This window comes from Belonocnema kinseyi, chromosome 7 (genome assembly GCF_010883055.1).
Source record: "Belonocnema kinseyi isolate 2016_QV_RU_SX_M_011 chromosome 7, B_treatae_v1, whole genome shotgun sequence".
Lineage (NCBI taxonomy): Eukaryota > Metazoa > Arthropoda > Insecta > Hymenoptera > Cynipidae > Belonocnema > Belonocnema kinseyi.
Window position 1 is genome coordinate 88,923,976 of NC_046663.1, and position 20,099 is coordinate 88,944,074.

Genomic DNA, 20,099 nt, shown 5'->3' on the forward strand with positions numbered 1-20,099 from the left:
AAATTCAAATGTACAGGGATAGATTAGGTAATTTTGAGAATTAAGTTTTGCGGTCAGCCTTATATAATATTCTAATTAGTCATTTATTTGGTTGAAAAATCATATTAATTGTAGAAAATTCAACTGTTTTGTTAAAAATTCTTCTTTTTGGGTTGAAAATTCAACTAGTTTGGTAAAGAATTAAATGTGGGTTGAAATTTAATACTTGAGTGTTGAAAATTCAAATGTAATCTTTGTTAGATAAAAATTTAATTTTTTTTTAATTCGTATTTTTTGTTCAATTTCAATGGTTTAGTTTAAAAATGAAAATATTTTTTGGCTAAAATATCATTCAATGTCAATCATTTTTTTGTTGAAGACTTTATTATTTTGTGTGAAATTCAACTCATTGCTTCAAAATACGTTCTCCTTTTTGTAGAAAATTAATTTTTTAACTGAAAATTGAACTATTCCGATTGAAGATTCATCATCTTAGTTGAAAATTTATCTCATTGGTTGGCTAAATTTGAACTCATTTGTTAAAAATTGATTTTTCTATAGTTGCAGGTTCATCTCTTTGGAGTAATTGCAAATAATTGAAGGTTTCACGGATTCCGTTGCTGTAGATAAAAACATACATTTGATATGGGAGTTAAAAAAAGAGTCAATTTTCCCATTTCAATTCTTAACTTTTAAAAGACTCTATGTTTAGGAGTTTATTGCGTTTAATGGTGGCAGTAGGAATTAATTTACGTCAGTTGTGGTGCGGGAAAAGGCCATAATTGACTTGGCCAGTGTTTTCGCTAAAGTAAAAAATTGCGAGGAAGGAAGCGAGATAATTGTAGAGTCTGCTAATCGAAGACGATCGAAGGTGCTGCGACATCGATCACCCGTTAATTACGCAGCCGGGAGTTAATAATTCGCGTCGCTCGTAACCGCTCGTTTCCACATATTAGTTAGGGTCCTTAATTAATTATTCCAAGTCACTTTTTTCCTTGCATTTTGTAAAAAGCTAACTTTTTTCATAATTTGGTGCAATAACTTAAAAAAATCTTCATTAATATGTTAGGGCTTTAGGTCTTAGAAAGATATATTGACGATAATTTGAGACGCAGTGATTATATTAATATTCGCGCATGCTTTGCGAATATTGAGTGAATTTGATTTAAGGCTGTGTAAAATTGTTTCTAAATAGAATTTTTCATTTGTCTCTTAAACCGAAAAGCTTATGTTAAAAGATTTCATCGTAAATATTAGAATTTGTGCATGGAATTTTCACCTTTTATATGATAATTTTTTATATTTGATTTAAAAAATATTATTTTTTTTAGAATGCTGTCCCCTACACAAATTATTATATCCAATGGATCTAACATCGTTTCTCAAGGTGCCCCATGCAGTCAATGCAGAGATCTCTGTCCGACTGGTTACGTTCCTCATTTCTGGCGGTGAGTCTTTTAATTGATTTTAAAATCAATATCTTTCAAATTGCGAAATTTCAAAAAAGTTCTCTTAAATTTTTAATGGTGAGTCTGCGATACTAGGGTGTGCAAAACATTATTTAAAATATGCTACATATGTTCAGGTACCACACTAAGAAAAAGGAATCTTACTTTTTCATAGGTTTTCAAGAAACTTCCGTTTTTTTCGTTTTTCCGCTAAAATTCAATTAAAATTAATAGTGTCCAATAAGAAAATCCAACTATTTTTGGTTTAAAATGAATTATTCTTACATTGTTAAAAAAATCTTTACGAGGTTTAATATACATGCGTGTGAAGCAAATATGCACTGCCGTCAAATATTCTGAATTAAATTAATAATATAGAATTCGTTGACTGAATTGTTATTTATCATGAAAGTGCAATGTACAGGTAAAACTTTTTCCTAATTTCGATCTGAATGGTCAAAATTTAAGGCGGACACAATTAGTTGTAGGTTAGGTCTGTTATTTATTTGCTTAGTTCAACCTTTCGACTTGAAATCCAATTTTATTTCTGATTAACAGGAAGAAGGTATCATGTTTTATTATTGACAATCTAAAATGACTGCTAAACTTATTTTGGATTTGTGAAAAAGGGAATTATCTGATGTCTCTTGTAATTGATTAACATGAATGTATATGAAATTTAATATAGTCGCCCTTAATGGCGATTTCATATGCTTGATATATAAATTTTAATACACTTGGGTATATTAAACTTAATATTATTTTTAACAGTGTAATTGAAAAATTTCCTATTATATTTTTGGTTTTCGTTCATTTCGTTTTGATTCGTTTTGATTGAAATCATTTCGTTTGAATCAAAAATCTACTATTTAGTGGAAAATGTATTATTTTCAGTTGAAAAATTAATTATTTAATTTTTCATTGAGAACTAATCTTTGTTGGTTGAAAATTTAACAATTTGATAGAAAATGGAACTTCTTTTAAAAAAATTTACTTGATTGGTTGTAGATTTAACTATTTTGATCAAAATTCGTTTTCATTTTCTTTACTAAAAATATAACTATGTTATTTTTGGCTAAAAATTAATCTTTTTCATTTAAAAACTAAAAAAAATTGTGGAAAGTTAACTTTTTTGTTTGAAAATTCATATTTTCGGGTTGAAAATTCAATTACTTTGTAGAAAATTTCGTCTTTCTGTTTTAAATATTCGAATATTTTTGTGGAAAAATTAACTGTTTGGTTGGAAATAAACTTGTTAGTCGAAATTTCACATTTTTTAGTTGAAAATTCAACTTTTTGACAATTAATAATCCGCTTTGTTTGAGGATTCCACTATGTATTTCGATAAATTTAATTTTGTTGGTTGAAGATTCATCATTTTATTTGGAAATACATCTCTTTGGCTGAAAATTAAACTATTTGCTTTATATTTAATTTTTTGTATGAAAATTATTTTTTTTGAAGCTGATAATTTATTACAAGTAAAGTAGAAGTAATTTAATAATTGTTAGTAAAAAAACACAAACTATTTGGTTGAAATTTCACTCATTTTGTTGAAAAATGTTTTTGTTTAAAAATTAATGGTTTTTTACTGAAGATTGAACAATTCAAGTTTTGTTTTAAAATGTATCGTTTTTTGTAGAAAACTCAACTGCTTGCTCGAGCACTCATTTATCTTGTCGAATATTTGTTTTTTAGTCAAAAATTAATCTTCTTGGTTGAAAATTCATCGGTTCAGTTAAGAATTCATCTATTTTGTTGAAATAGAAATATTTTTTTTATATACTAGGAATTTGAAGCGTTTTATATTTAATTAAATATGGTAGCTCTATTAATTTTATTTAAGAGAATGTATTCCTCTATTTCCGTGAAAAATCATCATATTTGCTCTGTCTTGAGAGAATTTTAGGCTGTGAAGTCTGCAATATTGAAATTAAAATGATATTAATTGATTATTTTCTGATCTAGTTTCTATTGTATAAGACATCGAAATAGAAATATGGATGTTAAGGGTAAATGGTTTATTTATCTTGTAATAAAGTGAATTACAATTTGTCCGAACATTAATTATTGTAACATTTATTTTACTGAATGTGAATTTCTTTTTTATCCACAAATTTAGCAATAGAATTTCATCTAATATTGTAATTGCAAGTCGATAAATTAAATGTTCAATGCACGGAAAAAGTGGTTATTCAAACGTACATGTTTAAAGTACATATAAGATAACACAGCGAAACACACAGATAATAACGTGTAGCTGTGCATTCGGGCAGGACGAGACAAGGAAACATCGACTTTACGAACTATCCCGACTGAGGACATTTTATTCGAGAATCTCGGAAAACAACAAAGATCGAGCAAGATTCTCGATAAGACTTATGATTTGGCATTTCAGGTAAATATAAAAAAATGCATTTGAAATTTGGAAAATATGAAAATGGAATTAAGTGGTCATGCAAATATTAATTTCATATTAACTTAAGCAAAAAAATTTTACAAAAAATAACCACTTTATTGATAACAGTATTAGGTTACAAAATTATAGAAAAATTAAGATTCTTTGGACAGAAAATCTAAACAAAATTTATTTACATATAAATGAAATTGATACAAAAAATAATTCTTTTGAATAAAAATTATGAGGTAAACTTACTTTCACTTTTTATTTAATTTAAATGCATTCAAATTTTATTTTCTACTATAAAATGCTAAAAGTAAATAGTTTTTATAATTCAATTTTACTTTTAACATATTTTGTAAAAAGGTCTTAAAATATGATCAAGTTTCATGGTTATTAGAAACGTCACGATTCCTAGAACATTTAACTTACATTTTAATTTTTCTTATTGTGCTATCAATAATTTTTTTTTCATTAAATGAAGATTTAAAGTCGCATCAACTGCAGTGGTCATTAGCGACTATAATAGGTATCATACATTATGTGCTTGAAGAAGAAACATTATTCACAGTTTTTTGATGCGTAGTGTATGGTATTGAGCACTGAATATAAATATTAAACACAGTAATATATATGAAAATCCACAAAAACCGAATGACACATAAACACTGTTTGAAATTTTCTCTAGATGAGATGCTAGATATCGATAGCTTGAAGATAGTTGAGTACATTATTGAATGTGATTGGGTCGGATAGAATTTTGTTGAAGTCATTCCCGATTTTGTGCTAAATCCGTTTATCGTTGTATTTGTTGCAGCTGACCAATATATGACTATGGAGACAGGAACTTCACAGAGATCACATTGTTCTGACCCAGTTTTGGCGATTAAGTGGGAATGAGTTAAGCATTTTTCAATATCTAAGGAAACAGCTAAGAGATGTTGATCACTGATGAATGCGTGACGTATGTTCGTTTCAAGTTGTACATGGGGATCAAGAGTAGATCGATGTTTCCGGGAAGGACTCTGATTCACACTAAAGATTTTTTCTTTTTCCAAAAATCATCTGAGTCTTTTATTTATAATTTTTTCCATTAATTTACACATATAACATGTTCACGCGATGGGTCGATAACTGCTAGCTTTGAGTTTATCCTTACCTGGTTTAAGAATTGGAACAATCAAGGATTCTCTTCATTCATTGGGAAAAAGCTTCTAGATCCAAATACAGTTGAATAAAGTAAGAAGATACTCTAGTGCTTAGGATGAAAGGTTCTTGAGAAGTATATTCGGCATCTTGTTGGGTCCAGCGCTAGTATTTTTGCACTGATTGAGTGTGCATGTGAGTTCAGATAGTAGAAGTGGAGTATTAATCGTCAAGTTTTTGTTTGCATCTAATCTTGGGTGTTTAAGGCTCTCGTTGTCGATCTTGAAGGCAATGAAATTTGAGTCGTAGTTTGCACTACTGGAATTCATCATCAACAATTTCTTTGCAATCTGTGGCGATATTACCATAAGATTTGATTAAGGTTGTGATGCGTACAGTGGATGACGTCCCCGCGATTATGTTGATCTTTTTCCACACCTCTGAGCTTGGAGTGTTGTATTTAAGAGAAGAAGTATAGTCGATCGAAGAACTTCTATTTCTTTGCTTATTTATCTTCCGTGAGCAGGCTCAAGGTTTCTTAAATTAAATTTTATTTTCGAGTGTTTTTTGCTTTTTATATACATTATAAGCGTACTTCTTTTTCTTAAGTGCTTCCTCCACTTCTAGATTCCACCAGAGTACTTGGTGTTAAAATGATCGAAAGGATGTTTTAGGTATAGATTCATCCGCTGCCTCTGTGATGGCATCGACTAGGACATTAACGATATCATCAGTTGCGTGTTTATTGATTTCTAAAGGTGGTTTTAAGCTGGCTATTTTGGCCTCCAACTTTGTATGAAACCTCCCCCAATCAGCTGATTTAAATTTCCATCTAGGTGCATGGTATACTCATACAGGATTGGGTGAGGATTTTGTATTTCTATTTTTAATGGAAAGTAATTGCTGTTCAACGTCAGGTTCATCCGAAAACTGTTCAATTATCCTGTCTCTGATGACTGTGTGGTTTGAGCCCCAGAGAGAATTATGGCTATTAAAATCACCCAGTAGAATAAATGGTTTGGGAAGTTGATCAGTAAGTTGTTTGCGCTCAAGAAGACTTATTTTGTATCGATTTGGAATGCATACATTGCAAATGAATATTTTAGATGGGGTAATTTAAGAAATTTGAGTCGAGGGTAGGACCCATTTAGGTTCATCTGGTATTTGCTGCGCACTCTGTTAAGCTCGGATACAATTTTTTTTATCATCCTTAGCAGAGCTCGGGTGTTTTCAGTTTATTCTTTGGCAATAAAAGCTGTATTTGATGATCCTCTTGTCTAGTCGAAAACACTTTTAAATTATAAGTAATTAGGAGTGTATTTATCTGGTGAATCTTTAATAATTGATTTTATTAGACCTAGAAGTTCATTATTCGTTTTCCTTTTCGTATTTGTAGAAGAATCATTTATTTCATTTTTATTTTCTGACTTAAGTTTTATGAAGGGTTCTTCGATATTTGTGGGGTTCTTATTTTCGAGATTTTGTTCCAAGTTAGGTGAAATTTCTGATTTTTTTTATGAAGAGCTAGTGGAATGGGGACATTTCAGTCCTGCATTTAAGGAGTCTACGCCTTCCATGACTTCAGGGCCTGGGGGTGGGTGTAGAGGAAACTTGCATGGTTCAAGGTTTGAGGAGTGATCTTTGAGTTGGCCTGACATATCTGTAGCTGAAGCTTTTTATTATATTGGATAACATTTTCTTGTGGAACTGAAGGGACGGTTTTGCAGTTTTTTGCAATGTTTCCTGATTTTTTGCATAAAAAGCACGTTACCGTATAAGTCGATAGGTAGAACCAATATGAAGTCTCATCATAAGTCACTTGCAAGGATTCTGGTATATTTGAGACACTGGCAGCGTGAATATGTATCTGCTTTCTAAAACTTAAGACATGAGAAAAACCCTGGATCAGACAAAGAAGCTCTTGGAAAGGTTACTGTAGAAGTTGTCACTATTTCAATATCTTGCAGTGATTTCTCACATGCGTTAGACAGAATTATCCGTTTATTTCGAGATATCAAAGGCCGTATTTCCAGAGTTTGTTCACCTATTTTTATAGTTTTATCCTTTTCTGTGAGAGCATTATCAGTTTTTTTACTATCTAAAAATATATATACCCTTCCATTCGAGATCCTAGAATCAAATCTAATGCTGCTGGAACTGACGAGGCCTCACACAGTATTCGCATATTTATCTATAGAGAATCCTTGAATAGAATCAATGACAATAGCGTGGTCTTTCTTAGGAAATAAATCACGTTACGCAGCGTCGGCGTAGCTGTTTATTGTATCCAATGGGAAATTGACTACAGGCGCAGTATTGCGCCAGCACTGTCAGTGTCGGCGCAATACGGATTGCCAGTACTGGCCCAGTGCTGGCAGGACCTTGGGATGATAACTATGTTCGGTACTGGCCTCCAGTAATGCACCAGTGCTGGCGGGGAATACTGACATCTAGTACCGGCGCAGTACCATACATAAAGATTAGACAGAGTTAAGCCGAAGCTCGTTTAAATTTATAACAAGCAGAGGCCTGCATAAAATGTGTGAAATACAATATCGCTTAAAGGATAGATTAGATTTATTTTGCTTATGAATTTCTATACACTTATTACGAATTCAATAAGAATCACGACCAGTTACTCCAGTTACTGACGACCACCCGCCCAAACCAGAGGAGGTCGAAGTATTTTGGAGAAAAGTCTGCGAAGTGCAGCATAGACTGGACGAAGACTCAGAAAATATAAATAGCTTCAAGGAGCTGTGTGATGCCCTCATAACACCTGACGAAGAATGCCCACACATCACTACCGAGGAGGTGAAAAAAGTATTAAGAGGGATGAAGAACTATTCCGCACCGGGGTCAAATTGCATCAAAACCTTCTGGTGGAAGAAGTTTCCTTCAACTCATCAGCATTTGGCCCGTATTTTCATCTCATATTTAAAGTCGGAAGAGCTGATTCCGGAGTGGTTGGTGGAAGGGCGCACAATACTCCTGCCGAAAATAGGCAACTTGTCTGACCCGAAGAATCACAGGCCAATCACTTGTCTGAACACACTGAATAAGATATTCACAGCTATTCTAAATGATAGGATTGTTCGGGCAATTGAACCTGTGTGGCAAGATATGTAGGAACAACGAGGCTCAAAGAAAGGCGTAGCGGGATGTCGGGAGAACCTGCTCATCGATAGATGTGTCTGCAAAGATGCAGCATTCTACCAGCGTGACCGATCGATGGCCTGGATTGATTATCGGAAAGCGTTCGATTCAACCTACCATAGACATATCATCTGTCTTTTGGAAAGCTTAAAGGTTCATCCGCAAATCGTTAGGTGCATAGAGAGATTGATGCCGCTGTGGAAAACCAGATTTACTATCTTATCTGGAAAAGATCGTGTGACAACTAACAAGGTCACTTTTCAGAGAGGTGTCTTTCAGGGCGACACTACGAGCCCACTCCTCTTTTGCCTTACATTATAGCCACTATCTCTAGCACTTCGTCATTCCGACGGGTACTTGTGCGGCAAACCTGCAGATCGAAAGTACAAGGTCACTTATGTATTTTATATGGACGATTTTAAGATCTATGCTAAAAACAAAGAGCAACTATTTCTAGCTCTAGGGATTGTCGAACGATATACTAAGGAAATTTGAATGGAATTTGGGTTAGACAAATGCGCCAAGGTTTATTTGAAGCGAGGAAAACTTAATGGCATTCCTGAAGATCCTGAGCACGTTGATAGAAGCGCTATACGACACCTTTGTGCTGGAGAGACTTGTGCATACCTGGGCGTGCCACAGAGTCACATTCAGGATGTGACATCTATAAAGGATACTCTACGAAGCAGATACAAACGTCTCATCCGACAGATTTGGTCTTCCGAACTGTCGGCGAGGAACAAAGTATCTGCAACGAACATGCTTGCCGTCCCGGTAGTACTTTATTCATTTGGAGTAGTTTTATGGACGAAGAACGAGCTCAGATCCCTTGATATCGGGACAAGAAAGGTTATGCACATGAAAAAAAGCATGCATCTTAAGTCTTCTGTTCCGCGACTGTACATCGCAGGCCGTCAAGGTGGTCGCGGAATATTGAGTCTTGAATGTCTTCAGAATAGGATTGTTCTGGGTACAGCACATAGAGTCGCAAATAGAAGAGATCCTCTTCTTAAAATGGTCAGGAATCATGAAGAAGTGGGCAAAGGAGCGTTTCTGTACAAAGCAGCGGACGAGGCTGCTGAAACACTTGGACTTAACTTCAGTATTAGGGGTGAGCAAAATGCATCAAATCTTATCTCTTTCGAGTACTCACTCATGAAAGCCCGGAATAAGAAAGCACAAATGAAAAACTTTCGTGAACAGCTCCTCGATAAGAGGATGCACGGTACGGAGGGTTTAATTTTGGCATGCCAAGACGGTGTCATTTCTACCTTAACATACCGTCGTCACATTATGAGCCAAGACATTCCCGATGATAGCTGCAGGACGTGCAATGCACACCCCGAGCATTTAGCTCACATACCTTCTAGTTGTCGAACTCATGGCCAGACATGGTTCTTTTTGACTTCCAGAAGGCAACCATGTTCGTTATCGAATTTTTGGCACCAGCTGACAAAAACATCATAGCCAAGGAGAATGAAAAGAAAGAGAGGTATAGAGACTTTATAAGGGAGTTGCAACGATTGTACCCGAAATATTCTGTTAAACTAATCGTCCTTATCATCGGCGCCAATAGTGAATAAATCGTGGTATTGGACCCTAAACTTGAAATTATATGAACAGTTTTCACCAAAATCAAAATGGCAGCTAAAAGCCAAAAATTCTATACTATTTTCATCACTTTTACGAATAATAAGACCTTTTATTAGATTTTCATAAAAATGCATATACGGGCGTTTTTATGCCCTGCATACCAAATTGTATAAGAATTAAACAATATTTCAAATTTTTGTCGGCCATATTGGATCCCCTATCTTGAAATTGTAAAATCTGATGAAAATAGCATAGATTTTTTGGATTTTAGTTACCATGTTGGATGTCACCACTTTGATTTTCGTAAAACCTATCCATTAAATCTCAAGTTCAAGGTCCAATGCCATGATTTATTTACTATTGAGTGATTTCCTCCCACGGATTCGAAGTGAAAATTTTATTTGAAAGAAAAAGTTTGATTTAAAAAACCACGTTTTTCATAAATAAACAATAATCACTTTTTAGGGTTGCATTTTTTCGACATTTACGTAATCTATTTGAAAAGTTCAGACAATTTTACATCAGAAATGATTATTGTGGAGTTTTTAAACAAACGATTTCATAGTGAACAAAGCTGTTGATCAAAGCATTGAAAAGCGACATTACTGTCGTTAATGGGTTAAACATTTATGCGAAATGTCAATTTAAAAATGAGATTAAACAATTGAAATCCAAAAGTTCTCGGCGACAAAGATATCTTGAACACGGGCAATATAAAGCGGGATCCGATCATTCTCGTCTCGGCGTGCATCTCTAATAACGTGCCATATCTGCTATCTTTTTGAGATGTAAGACGTAAAAATATTTTTATGTTACACTGAAATATCCAAGAAGTTAAAGTTGTTATTTGACTGCAGGAAAACGCTATACCTCTATCGACAACTTGATGAAACTAACTTGTTGTCAATTTCGTGAGAAATGCTGTCGACATCTGTCGTTCACTTTATAAAGATTATAGTCAATATTTCGTGTCGTATATAAAATTGTGGAAAAATGATTATTATTAATATTTTGGTGGCATGTTAATAATAATAAAGCTGTAACTTGTTTGGATAAAGTAAAATAGTCAATAAAAATTCTGCCTCCTCTCCCAAAAAACCTTCGAGATAGAAAGTTCTGCGTTGAACACTTGCATATATCTTTTAATATCCAATGAAATTAATTCTTAACATCTAGATGGCTATCCTGTAGTTAAACATTAAATATGTTAACACTGAATATCTAGATGTATGTGGGAGCCCTGCAAATGTATAATTCTTTTTTGACTGTGCAGTTATTCCCAAAATAAGTAAAAGTATAGGATTTGAACATTTGATGTGTTTCAAAATCTATCATTTTCATATTCAAGGGCACGGGGCTTTAGTAAGACGGCCTCGGGCTTAAATTCGACCATGATCGTGCTACATCCTTTCTAAGGCCACTATTCAAATATAATGGGAACTACTAAGTCGTTCTGAATGATCGTTGAGCCGTGAAATTTCTATTTCACTAGGTACCTAATATTGAGTTTGGCTAGAACGATCGTCACGGTGCAGATGGATACGATGTTAGGAGTTCAGTGTGCCTTTATTGCTTACAAAATCAATCTTCTGTGCTTTATAGCTTGATCTGTATTACTTCCATCCTTTATGCTTAGTATACATAAAATTGTCAACACTTTATTTAGAAGAGACAATTTCCCATGCATTGTTATTGTTTAATAAATTATATTTCTATTTTTTGAGTGTACACGGTGCACTTTTAGAAAAACAATCTTTTAGAAGACAAATATATCCAATTACTTAAAATATGACAAATTTTATATCCCATGATATAATGCAATTTAAAACGATTTCTATTACAATTTTTTCTTTCACACTGAAAAAAATGGTTTAGCTGCCCCAGCTAACCGCTTAGTTGTATTTCATCTTCCAAGAAAATATAGCTGTACCGTCTAGATTTATAGCTGTTTTAGCTCAATTTTCCATCAATAAATAATCTAGATAAATTAGCGAGATAATTGCTAGATGGCAAATTTAGAAAAAACCGTTAGAAATCGAACTGACACAGCTATATTTTCTTGAAAGACGAAATCCAACAAAACGGTTAGCTGAGACAGCTGAACCATTTTTTTCATGGAATATTGAGTTCAATTGTTAACTTTCTCATTATGAAATCATCCAGTTTACAATTTGTGATTCTAAAATATTTTACTTTAGAAATTTTCCGTTTTGGGACTTCATTTTTAAATGTACATTTTCAATATATGGAATTTCAAAATTCAGATTTAAAGACTTAATAAATTACAAATTAAAAGCATTGGAAATTAAATTTCTTTACAAAAAACGTTTCAAGTTAATTTATTTTTAAATTTTAATGACCTCTAAAAAGTTTTTCGAATCGGAAAAAAATCGGAAAATGATTGGGAATTATTTACTGTATTAAAACACGAACCCTGGTTTAACAATACATTTGCGACTTTATTTTTTTTAACTTTTGACACTTTTTTTGCTTTTTGGCCATAAAAGATTGAATATATTAACCAATTTAAGTTTTTTTCATCAACAAAATAAAATGCGATAACTGAATTTCCCAGCTTTGTAGGCTGGGAAGAATTAATAGGACCCAATTATGTAAAAATTTTAACGACCTATCTGCTATTACGAGTTTTTCAGTAAGACTATACGATTTCCAGCTCTTTCAGGGTTAATCTTGCAGAAAATTTGAGCGTTTTAATTACCCTTTAAAATATTTAGATTCCAGACATGTGCAATTCGATATCTGCCTTCATGGTTTGGAGGGTTGATCTACTGTCGGTAAGGTACAATCTCTGATGATATAGCAGATAAAAATTTAAAAATAATTACTTGTATTATTAACATTCGGCTAAAAATTGGCGTTATTTTCTTGAATTAGGAGTTCTTATTCTGATCCCTCTAATAGCTTAATTGGAAAAGCACCTGACCGGAAATTAGAAGTTTTGTGGTTCGATTCCCAATGGAGTAAAGATGGAGTAGGATCTTTTTTGAAGAAATAATTTTAATTTTAAAATACTTTTAATTTCAACATTCTCAGTTTTTAATATGTAAAACTGAACATTAAACAGTCCGTATAGCTTTCAATTTGATATTGAATGTAATGTTTAATCATTTAAATTTGAAGAAAATAATATTTCATTTTTTAATTCCACGCATTTCCAGTTCGAAATAATTGCTCACTTAACATTTTTACATTTCTAAGCACTTTAAAATTAAAAGTTACAATTTTGAATTGTTTAATATTTGGAATAGCTCGTAATCGATCTCTTGTTTTTATTTAAGCCTTTTAAACTTTAATGCTCAATTTTGAAACGCTTGATTTTTTTTAGACCAATACGAAGTGGTGTTATTTACTTTTTTTTCATTAATTTCGATTTTTGACACACACATAGCAAAATCCAATGAAGTTAAACTTTTCATTTCAAAGTAGTTAATTATAACATATTTTTGTTATACGATGCTTCAAAATTCTTTCTATATTAATCCTCCTAAATTAATTTTGAGGTGGAAATTTTTGACTTGACGTATTTCACATTTATAAAATAGATTCATTTTATGACTTCTTTTTGAAATTTTGTAAATAATATTTTGTAAAAACCTACAATCCATGTTCTTAGAAAAGTCGTAAATTCTATAAACTTCATTTTCACAATATTTCTTAAACAATCTTTGTTGGATGATTTAAATTATTTTATGAGAAATATACTAAATTTTGTCTAAGCTAGATGTGTAAAAAAACTATAATCATTACACAAATTTTAATTGCCACGAAATAAATCCAGAGGGGATAAGTTGAATTTTACAAGTAACAAAACAGGTTTACGCACTTTTAAAAGAATATGCTCCTAATAATTTCTCCCAAAATACTTATAAAAATTTTCTAATAATAATTGTGAGTTTCACCGCGTCTAGGGCGCGCGAATGTTGGTTCTCGCCCTTCGCGATCGATAATGTATTTACCTCGCGCTACGCGCTTGGTCTTTGTGCACATACTTTTTAAAACTAAAGGTCAAAGCATCGACAACAGTAATTTGGTGATTGTGAATTCTCTTTTGTTAAAGCTTTTTCGGCTTTAACGAACACATTCTCATCCCTTCTCTCGCGCTTCGCACTCGAGTTTATCCCTGAAATTTTATATCATTCCCATAAATGTATATTATTATATTTCATAAACTGTATTGGTATTAAAACTGAGGTAGTTTCATTGTCTTGTTTAAAGAAATGCGAATTCTTAAACAAAATTATGTTATTAAACATTTTATTGCAACTTTTGTCGTTTTTCCATGAACTGAATTTGATTATTTCCAATGTTAATTGTATGATTTAAACTTTACACATAGGGTGTTGGGCTTCAAAGATTTGAAGAAATTCGCAAATATTTGTTGCAATTCATTTTTAATTCACCCTGAATTCATTTGATAGACTTTTTAAAAGGTTTTCAAATGCATCATTTTCATTGACTTATATTTCACCGTATTTTGCATAGTTTGGCCAAAAAACGTAATTTTTTGATTTTTCATTATTTTGTATGCTGTCAAAATTTGATTTTTTTATTTTTTTTTTAAATTCAAAATGTTGTTATAATAATCTTGTAGGGCATTTAGAACTCAAACTTTTTCTTCTCTTGCCTTTTTTTCATACCGTCCGTTTTTTGGCTTAAAAGGTTCATTTTCGTGTGTTTTTTGGTGTTTTGTAAGTACTTTAACTCTGGTAATTTTTGGCTTTATAAAAAAGCCATTAAAATAAATTGTTCGAATTTTTAAATACTATAAATATCCGTACACATCATTTTTGAATTTAGAAGAAAGTGTTTTCAAAAATATTCAAAATGATCTCACTTTGTGAGTTTTCATCGAAAATGACTGGCTAACGAATTTGACTTTTAGTTTAAGACAATAAAAGAGTGTACCAAAGGCTAATCCAATATAATGATTTTTTCTAAAGTTATCGTGCTCAAAGCCGACATACATACATACATACATACATGCATGCAGCATACATACATACATTCATACATACATACAAAAGCATGCATAAAGCCAGACACATTCGTAAAAACCTGTTTTTCCGATTTAGGGGGTTTCGAAACGTGGACATTTGACCAAAACTGGGAGGGGGGGTCATATTTTACACAAATCTAATACCTTCTCTGATCAGAATGTGAAAAACCAGATAATTTAGGCTTTCATCTCGAAATACATATGCAAAAACTTGGCTGGACGTAACTGATGTGAATTTCGAAGATGTTATGAGGTTCGTAATAGAAAATTCACCCCCACAATAATGTAAAACAAAAATTTTATTAGGGATTCCATGGACAAAAATGTGTCCACAGCACTTTATTTTGTTCAGTACACAAGCAAGTGGTATCGATATTCGTTAGACGGTTAGACCAGAAAAATAACGTGAAATAGGTTCACATCACCAAAAAGTGAAACAAAAATTGAAAGTCATAGATTCATCACACTACTCAATACAAACATTCATAATGCTATGGACTGTTAATGCTCATTGAGTATTGGATTAGAAAGCTTATCATATTGCTCATAATAAACTCTCAAACTATTTAATGTTTTAAAAATATAGCAATATTGTAGCTGATTTGAGCGTATCCGGTAATAAGTGTAGAATAGAGAAAAATTAATATTTTCAGATTTCAGCGCAAAAGTGAAGATTATATACCTTCTTATAATATATAATATATACGGTTATATTATATAACTGAAGAATAAGATACCTGCTAAACTTATTCACTTCTATTTCCATAGCGACCGTCACACGGTTTTCTATTTTCCCAAAGAGAACGTGTTTTCAATATATTTAATTCCTTCTAATTGTACCGGTAACGCTCCTCACAGAGATATTTTTTATTCCTCAGAAGTGGTCATATTTTCATTTTATTTAATTCCTTTTTATAAGTTCACAAAATATGTGTAATAAGTTGTTTTAATTCCTTCATGCGAAATGTAAATTCTGTAATTTTAATTCTCACCAATTCAACTCTGCCTCTCTAGAGTTAAAATTATTTAAATTCACACATTTACATAGATTTCTTTGTTGCATTTTTCAAGACGTTTAAATAAATTATTAAAGTATAAATCAATACAAATTTGAATATTTTTCGAATTTCTAAGTTATAGAAAGATTTAATAATTAAAAATAGGTTCAATAAATGCCTTCATTAAATTTTACTAAGTCGATTGAGAATAATAGGATTTGCACTTTTTCTGTTCCCGTTGAGGGATTTTCAGACGGAGGAAAAATCGCGTATTCATAGGAATACAAATTCTTAATTTTTCTGAATTCAACGCTTGTTAGCGGGTAACAAATCCCGAAGAAGCAGAATAATATAAACAAGTGCCTCAAATAGAGATCGCCAATCACATAGACTAAGCGAGCTGTATTATAGTGGTTGAAACTTGATTCATTTTGCGAAATGAAGAAAAAATCTGATGAAAATATGCAGTAATCTGTATATTGCCAAGAACAAAAAGTAATAATGACTATCTCCTGAAAATCAGTAATTGCAAGATTGGTGCAAATATCAAAAACTGACACATCTCAACAGGAAGTATCATGTCAGAGTATAGAAAATGTATCACTTTCTGATTTCTAATTATTGACATATTGATTCTCGTTTGCAAGAAGAAAAATCATTTTGCTTGGTTATATGATGTTTTTTGTATAATTAAACATTTTATTTCAACTTAAATAGATTGATATAAAGATATATATTATCTGCATCGCGAAGATTGACCCACATGTATATAAAGTTAGAAAACAAAAACTTCTCTTACTTTAACAATTCCATTCAAATGTACGTAAGAGAGTTCAATTCACCTGATTAATATCTCAAAGGATTCATTCCTCTTCTTGTTTTTCCCGCAGCAATTGAAAAATAGTCACGATTGCTCATCAAATTTTGATCTTATCTTTAAAGATTCTAAAGTCCAAATGATCTTAAGCCTTTTAATGTGGCATCCGACAGTCCCTTGGCAATGCGTTGCTGCTTACCTGACAGACAAAAAGAGGGTCTTTGGTGTGGCTGACTTAGCGTAGGTGTACGATGATGAAAAAAGGGGGGTGGGGGGTTCGGATGGAACGAATTCGAGAGAACCAGTAGCGTGCCTAGCTGACCGTGACTCGACTTCTTATCTACCCGGTGCATCAGCGTACTCTTTTGGTTTCGCTCGCACCATATTCACTATAGAAGCAAACATACACATATATATATATATATATATATATATATACATACATACATACATACATACATACATAGATACATACATACATGCATGCATACGCATTCTTTTAGACCCAGGGTATATCTGTAGATTTAATATTATAGTGTAGAGTATGAGTGTAAGATATATTGGTATAGAATAAAGGTTTATGTCGAAGGACGTTGTTCAGGAGTGCGAAACCATGACATGATAGTGACTTCGCGTTTCTTCCCTTGATGCAGTAGGATGAGGAAAACGAGGAATACGTGATCCTTTAGTAAATTCTTGGAATATGAGTAATAGGCTTTGATTAAGTTTCTTTCGGGGATAAAGGTCATTTTATGAGGATTTATGTATGGTTTATGCTTTACAGGTGTTTTGGTAACTGTATCCTTCTAGATTTAATATATTTTGGTGATCATCAGAAAGTTTGGGTATATTGATTCCTGATTATATACGGAAAAATGTATAGTCAAACCAGAGATATTTATCTTTGATATTGCTACAAATATTCTCCGAAACGAACAAACGACATTGATACAATGTTATAAGCAGATTATAAGGACCTTTTTAAAATTAATTTAAGTCAGAGAAAGTTAGGGGAAAGTCCGGAATTTTGAAAGAAATCTTGCAAATGTCAGGAAATTTCTATAAGAGGCACTTTAAATAATTGTTGCCACGCTGATATAATTTTCTTGTCAGTAATTTATTTGACTTGTATTTTTTTTGCAGTTTCTTCCTCTCATATTTATAGTTGAAACGTTTAATAATTGATTGAAAATTCAACAATTAAAAAAAAAGTCATCCCTGTTGGTTTTAAATGTAACGGATTTGGCAGAAAATTAACTTTCTGTTAAAAATTAGTCTGTTTCAGTTGAAAAGTGAACTACTTGGTTAAAGGGTGAACCACTGTGTTAACATTTTTAGTTAAAATGTAATTATCTTGTTAAAAATTAATCTCTTTGTTTGAATATTTAACTATTTTGTTTAAAAAATGCAGTATTTTTTAAAACGTTTTTATTTGAGTATTCATCTTTTCGTTGAAAATTCATATTTTTGGATGTTCTAAAGCATTCGATTTTTTAGCTTGGTAATTCAAATATTTGATTGAAAATGAATATGTTTTTGGTTGAAATTCAACTATTTTGTGAAAAATTTGATTATTTTGTTAAAAATTAAAATTAATTTTTTTGGCTAAATTAAATTTTTATTTTTCAAGTTGTAATACGAAATTGTTTTCTTCCTTTAATAAATTATTCTATGTCAAAAATGATGCAAAATTAAAATGCAGATCTTTGGAGATTAATGTTCAGTCCGGGAAAATGACAAATTAATCGAGAAATGAAAGAATTTTGAAAATGGAGTTTTTCGGCTAACCTGAATTAATAGCAGAACTAGTTTTTAAACTTGTCTAATTTTAGAAAACTTGAAAATCCTTGAATTGAGGTTATATTTAAAGTTTTGAAAAATAAAAAACTACTTTATTCAAACATTTTTTAGTTTTATTGATTTATTTTTAAGCATTCTTTGGAATGCTTATTCCTTTTCTCATTCTACTCTTGAAGTGTTTCACGCTTTGAAACAATATTATCTTGGATTGCCTCAATATTGAACATGAAACCTGCACATGTTTCTGATTAATCGTTGGTCTGATCTCTTACGAATTATTAAAAAGGCTCTATCGAATAACCTGCTGTATCAAGTATCTTATAGATACCACCTCATCCTCATCCCTGAAACCTTATATAGGCCTACAGACTCTCGCTCTCGATGTAAAATTTTCTCGAGAAATCGGTTTAGGGTCGATGCTTTTAGTTGAGAATTTCTTATTTCAGAAGACTTCAATAATTATAAACATCTGTAGGAACTAATATTGCGGTTTCTGGTTTCATTGAAACGTAACCATGACCGATCTAGTGATTAGACCAACATACTGAGGATATTGATGAGAATTCTAAAAAATTGTATCATTTCTTTTTGATTTGCGAATTGGCATATGGAGTCTGCATTAAGTTAAGTTTAATCTAAAATTAGATTCTCTCGAATTTTTTTTTGCAAATTACATATCTATAGTAGCTATCAATGAATTTTGGAAAGAAATTTACTGAGGTACAATTGGAAATTTTCTTTATTTTGAGATAAATATTTAATCTTTGAAGTTTTGAATAATAACTATAAAAAATAATAAAATAGAAACAATAATTTGAATTTGTTTTATTCTATATATAAAATATTCTATATTAAAAATTTTACATTCTTATTAAATATTACTGGTGGGGACATAATAAGAGATTTAAAAAAATGAAAGTCTGACGGCTATACCTTATAACTAATTAATTGTGGGGGAGTTTTCACAAGTTGAACAAGGTCAAGTTGAATTTTTTAAACAATTTTAAATGTAGGCATTTTATAGTGTCACAGAAAAAACTGAAGTTAAATTTTGTTGCATGTAAAATTTCCGGCTGTAAAAGTTTACATGCTATTTGGCGAAAATTTATCCTACGATGGAATAAAAGCTGTCGTCTGCTACGGCAGATAAAACAGATAAAACAAAGTTAAAATTTGTTGTAGGTAAGAGTTGCAATGGTTGAAAATTAACAACATTTCGGCAAAAGTTACACCGAGGTTAGGAGAATGATTCTGATCTCGTCTGCTACGTGACGCGGAAGGAAGTAAATTTCGGTAAAACATGTAGATTCAGTAACAGAAAACACGAAAAAATATATATTTCCTGAAAAAAAATATATATAATTAAAAATTTGTCATAAGGACAACCGCAGGATTTCGCCGGGAGCGGGTGCTAATTTGAAAAATTGCACCCGCTTCCAGCGAAATCGCGGTAAAATTTCAGCCATAACCACGTCTCACAACCGTGAGATAGGTGGTTACAGTCTGTAAAGGAATCAATACGACGATCCAGCAAAAGCTTCGTGCACCCTAAGAACACGGAGCGACCCAAGGACAACCGCTTTCTGCATTTTTCCCTCAAGAGTTCTAGCATATTGTTGACACGCAGGGATGCTTTTTAGGTCATTAGCAAGTGAAAGCTTGGCACCTCCAAGAGCGCCGATGATAAGGACGATCAGTTTAAGAGAATATTCCGGGTACAATCGTTGCAACTCCCTTATAAGGT

The 20,099-nt window shown here is 32.0% G+C and overlaps 1 protein-coding gene across 1 annotated transcript in view; it reads left to right on the forward strand.

Moving 5' to 3' along the window:
• The window catches only part of LOC117177438 (protein prickle-like), a 495,169-nt gene that overhangs the window by 49,905 nt on the left and 425,165 nt on the right, over positions 1-20,099 (forward strand). The window contains exon 2 of the mRNA XM_033368120.1: positions 1,311-1,427. Within this exon, the coding sequence (XP_033224011.1) occupies positions 1,312-1,427 (116 nt within the window). The 5' untranslated portion in view covers position 1,311. The remainder of the gene's footprint in view (positions 1-1,310; positions 1,428-20,099) is intronic.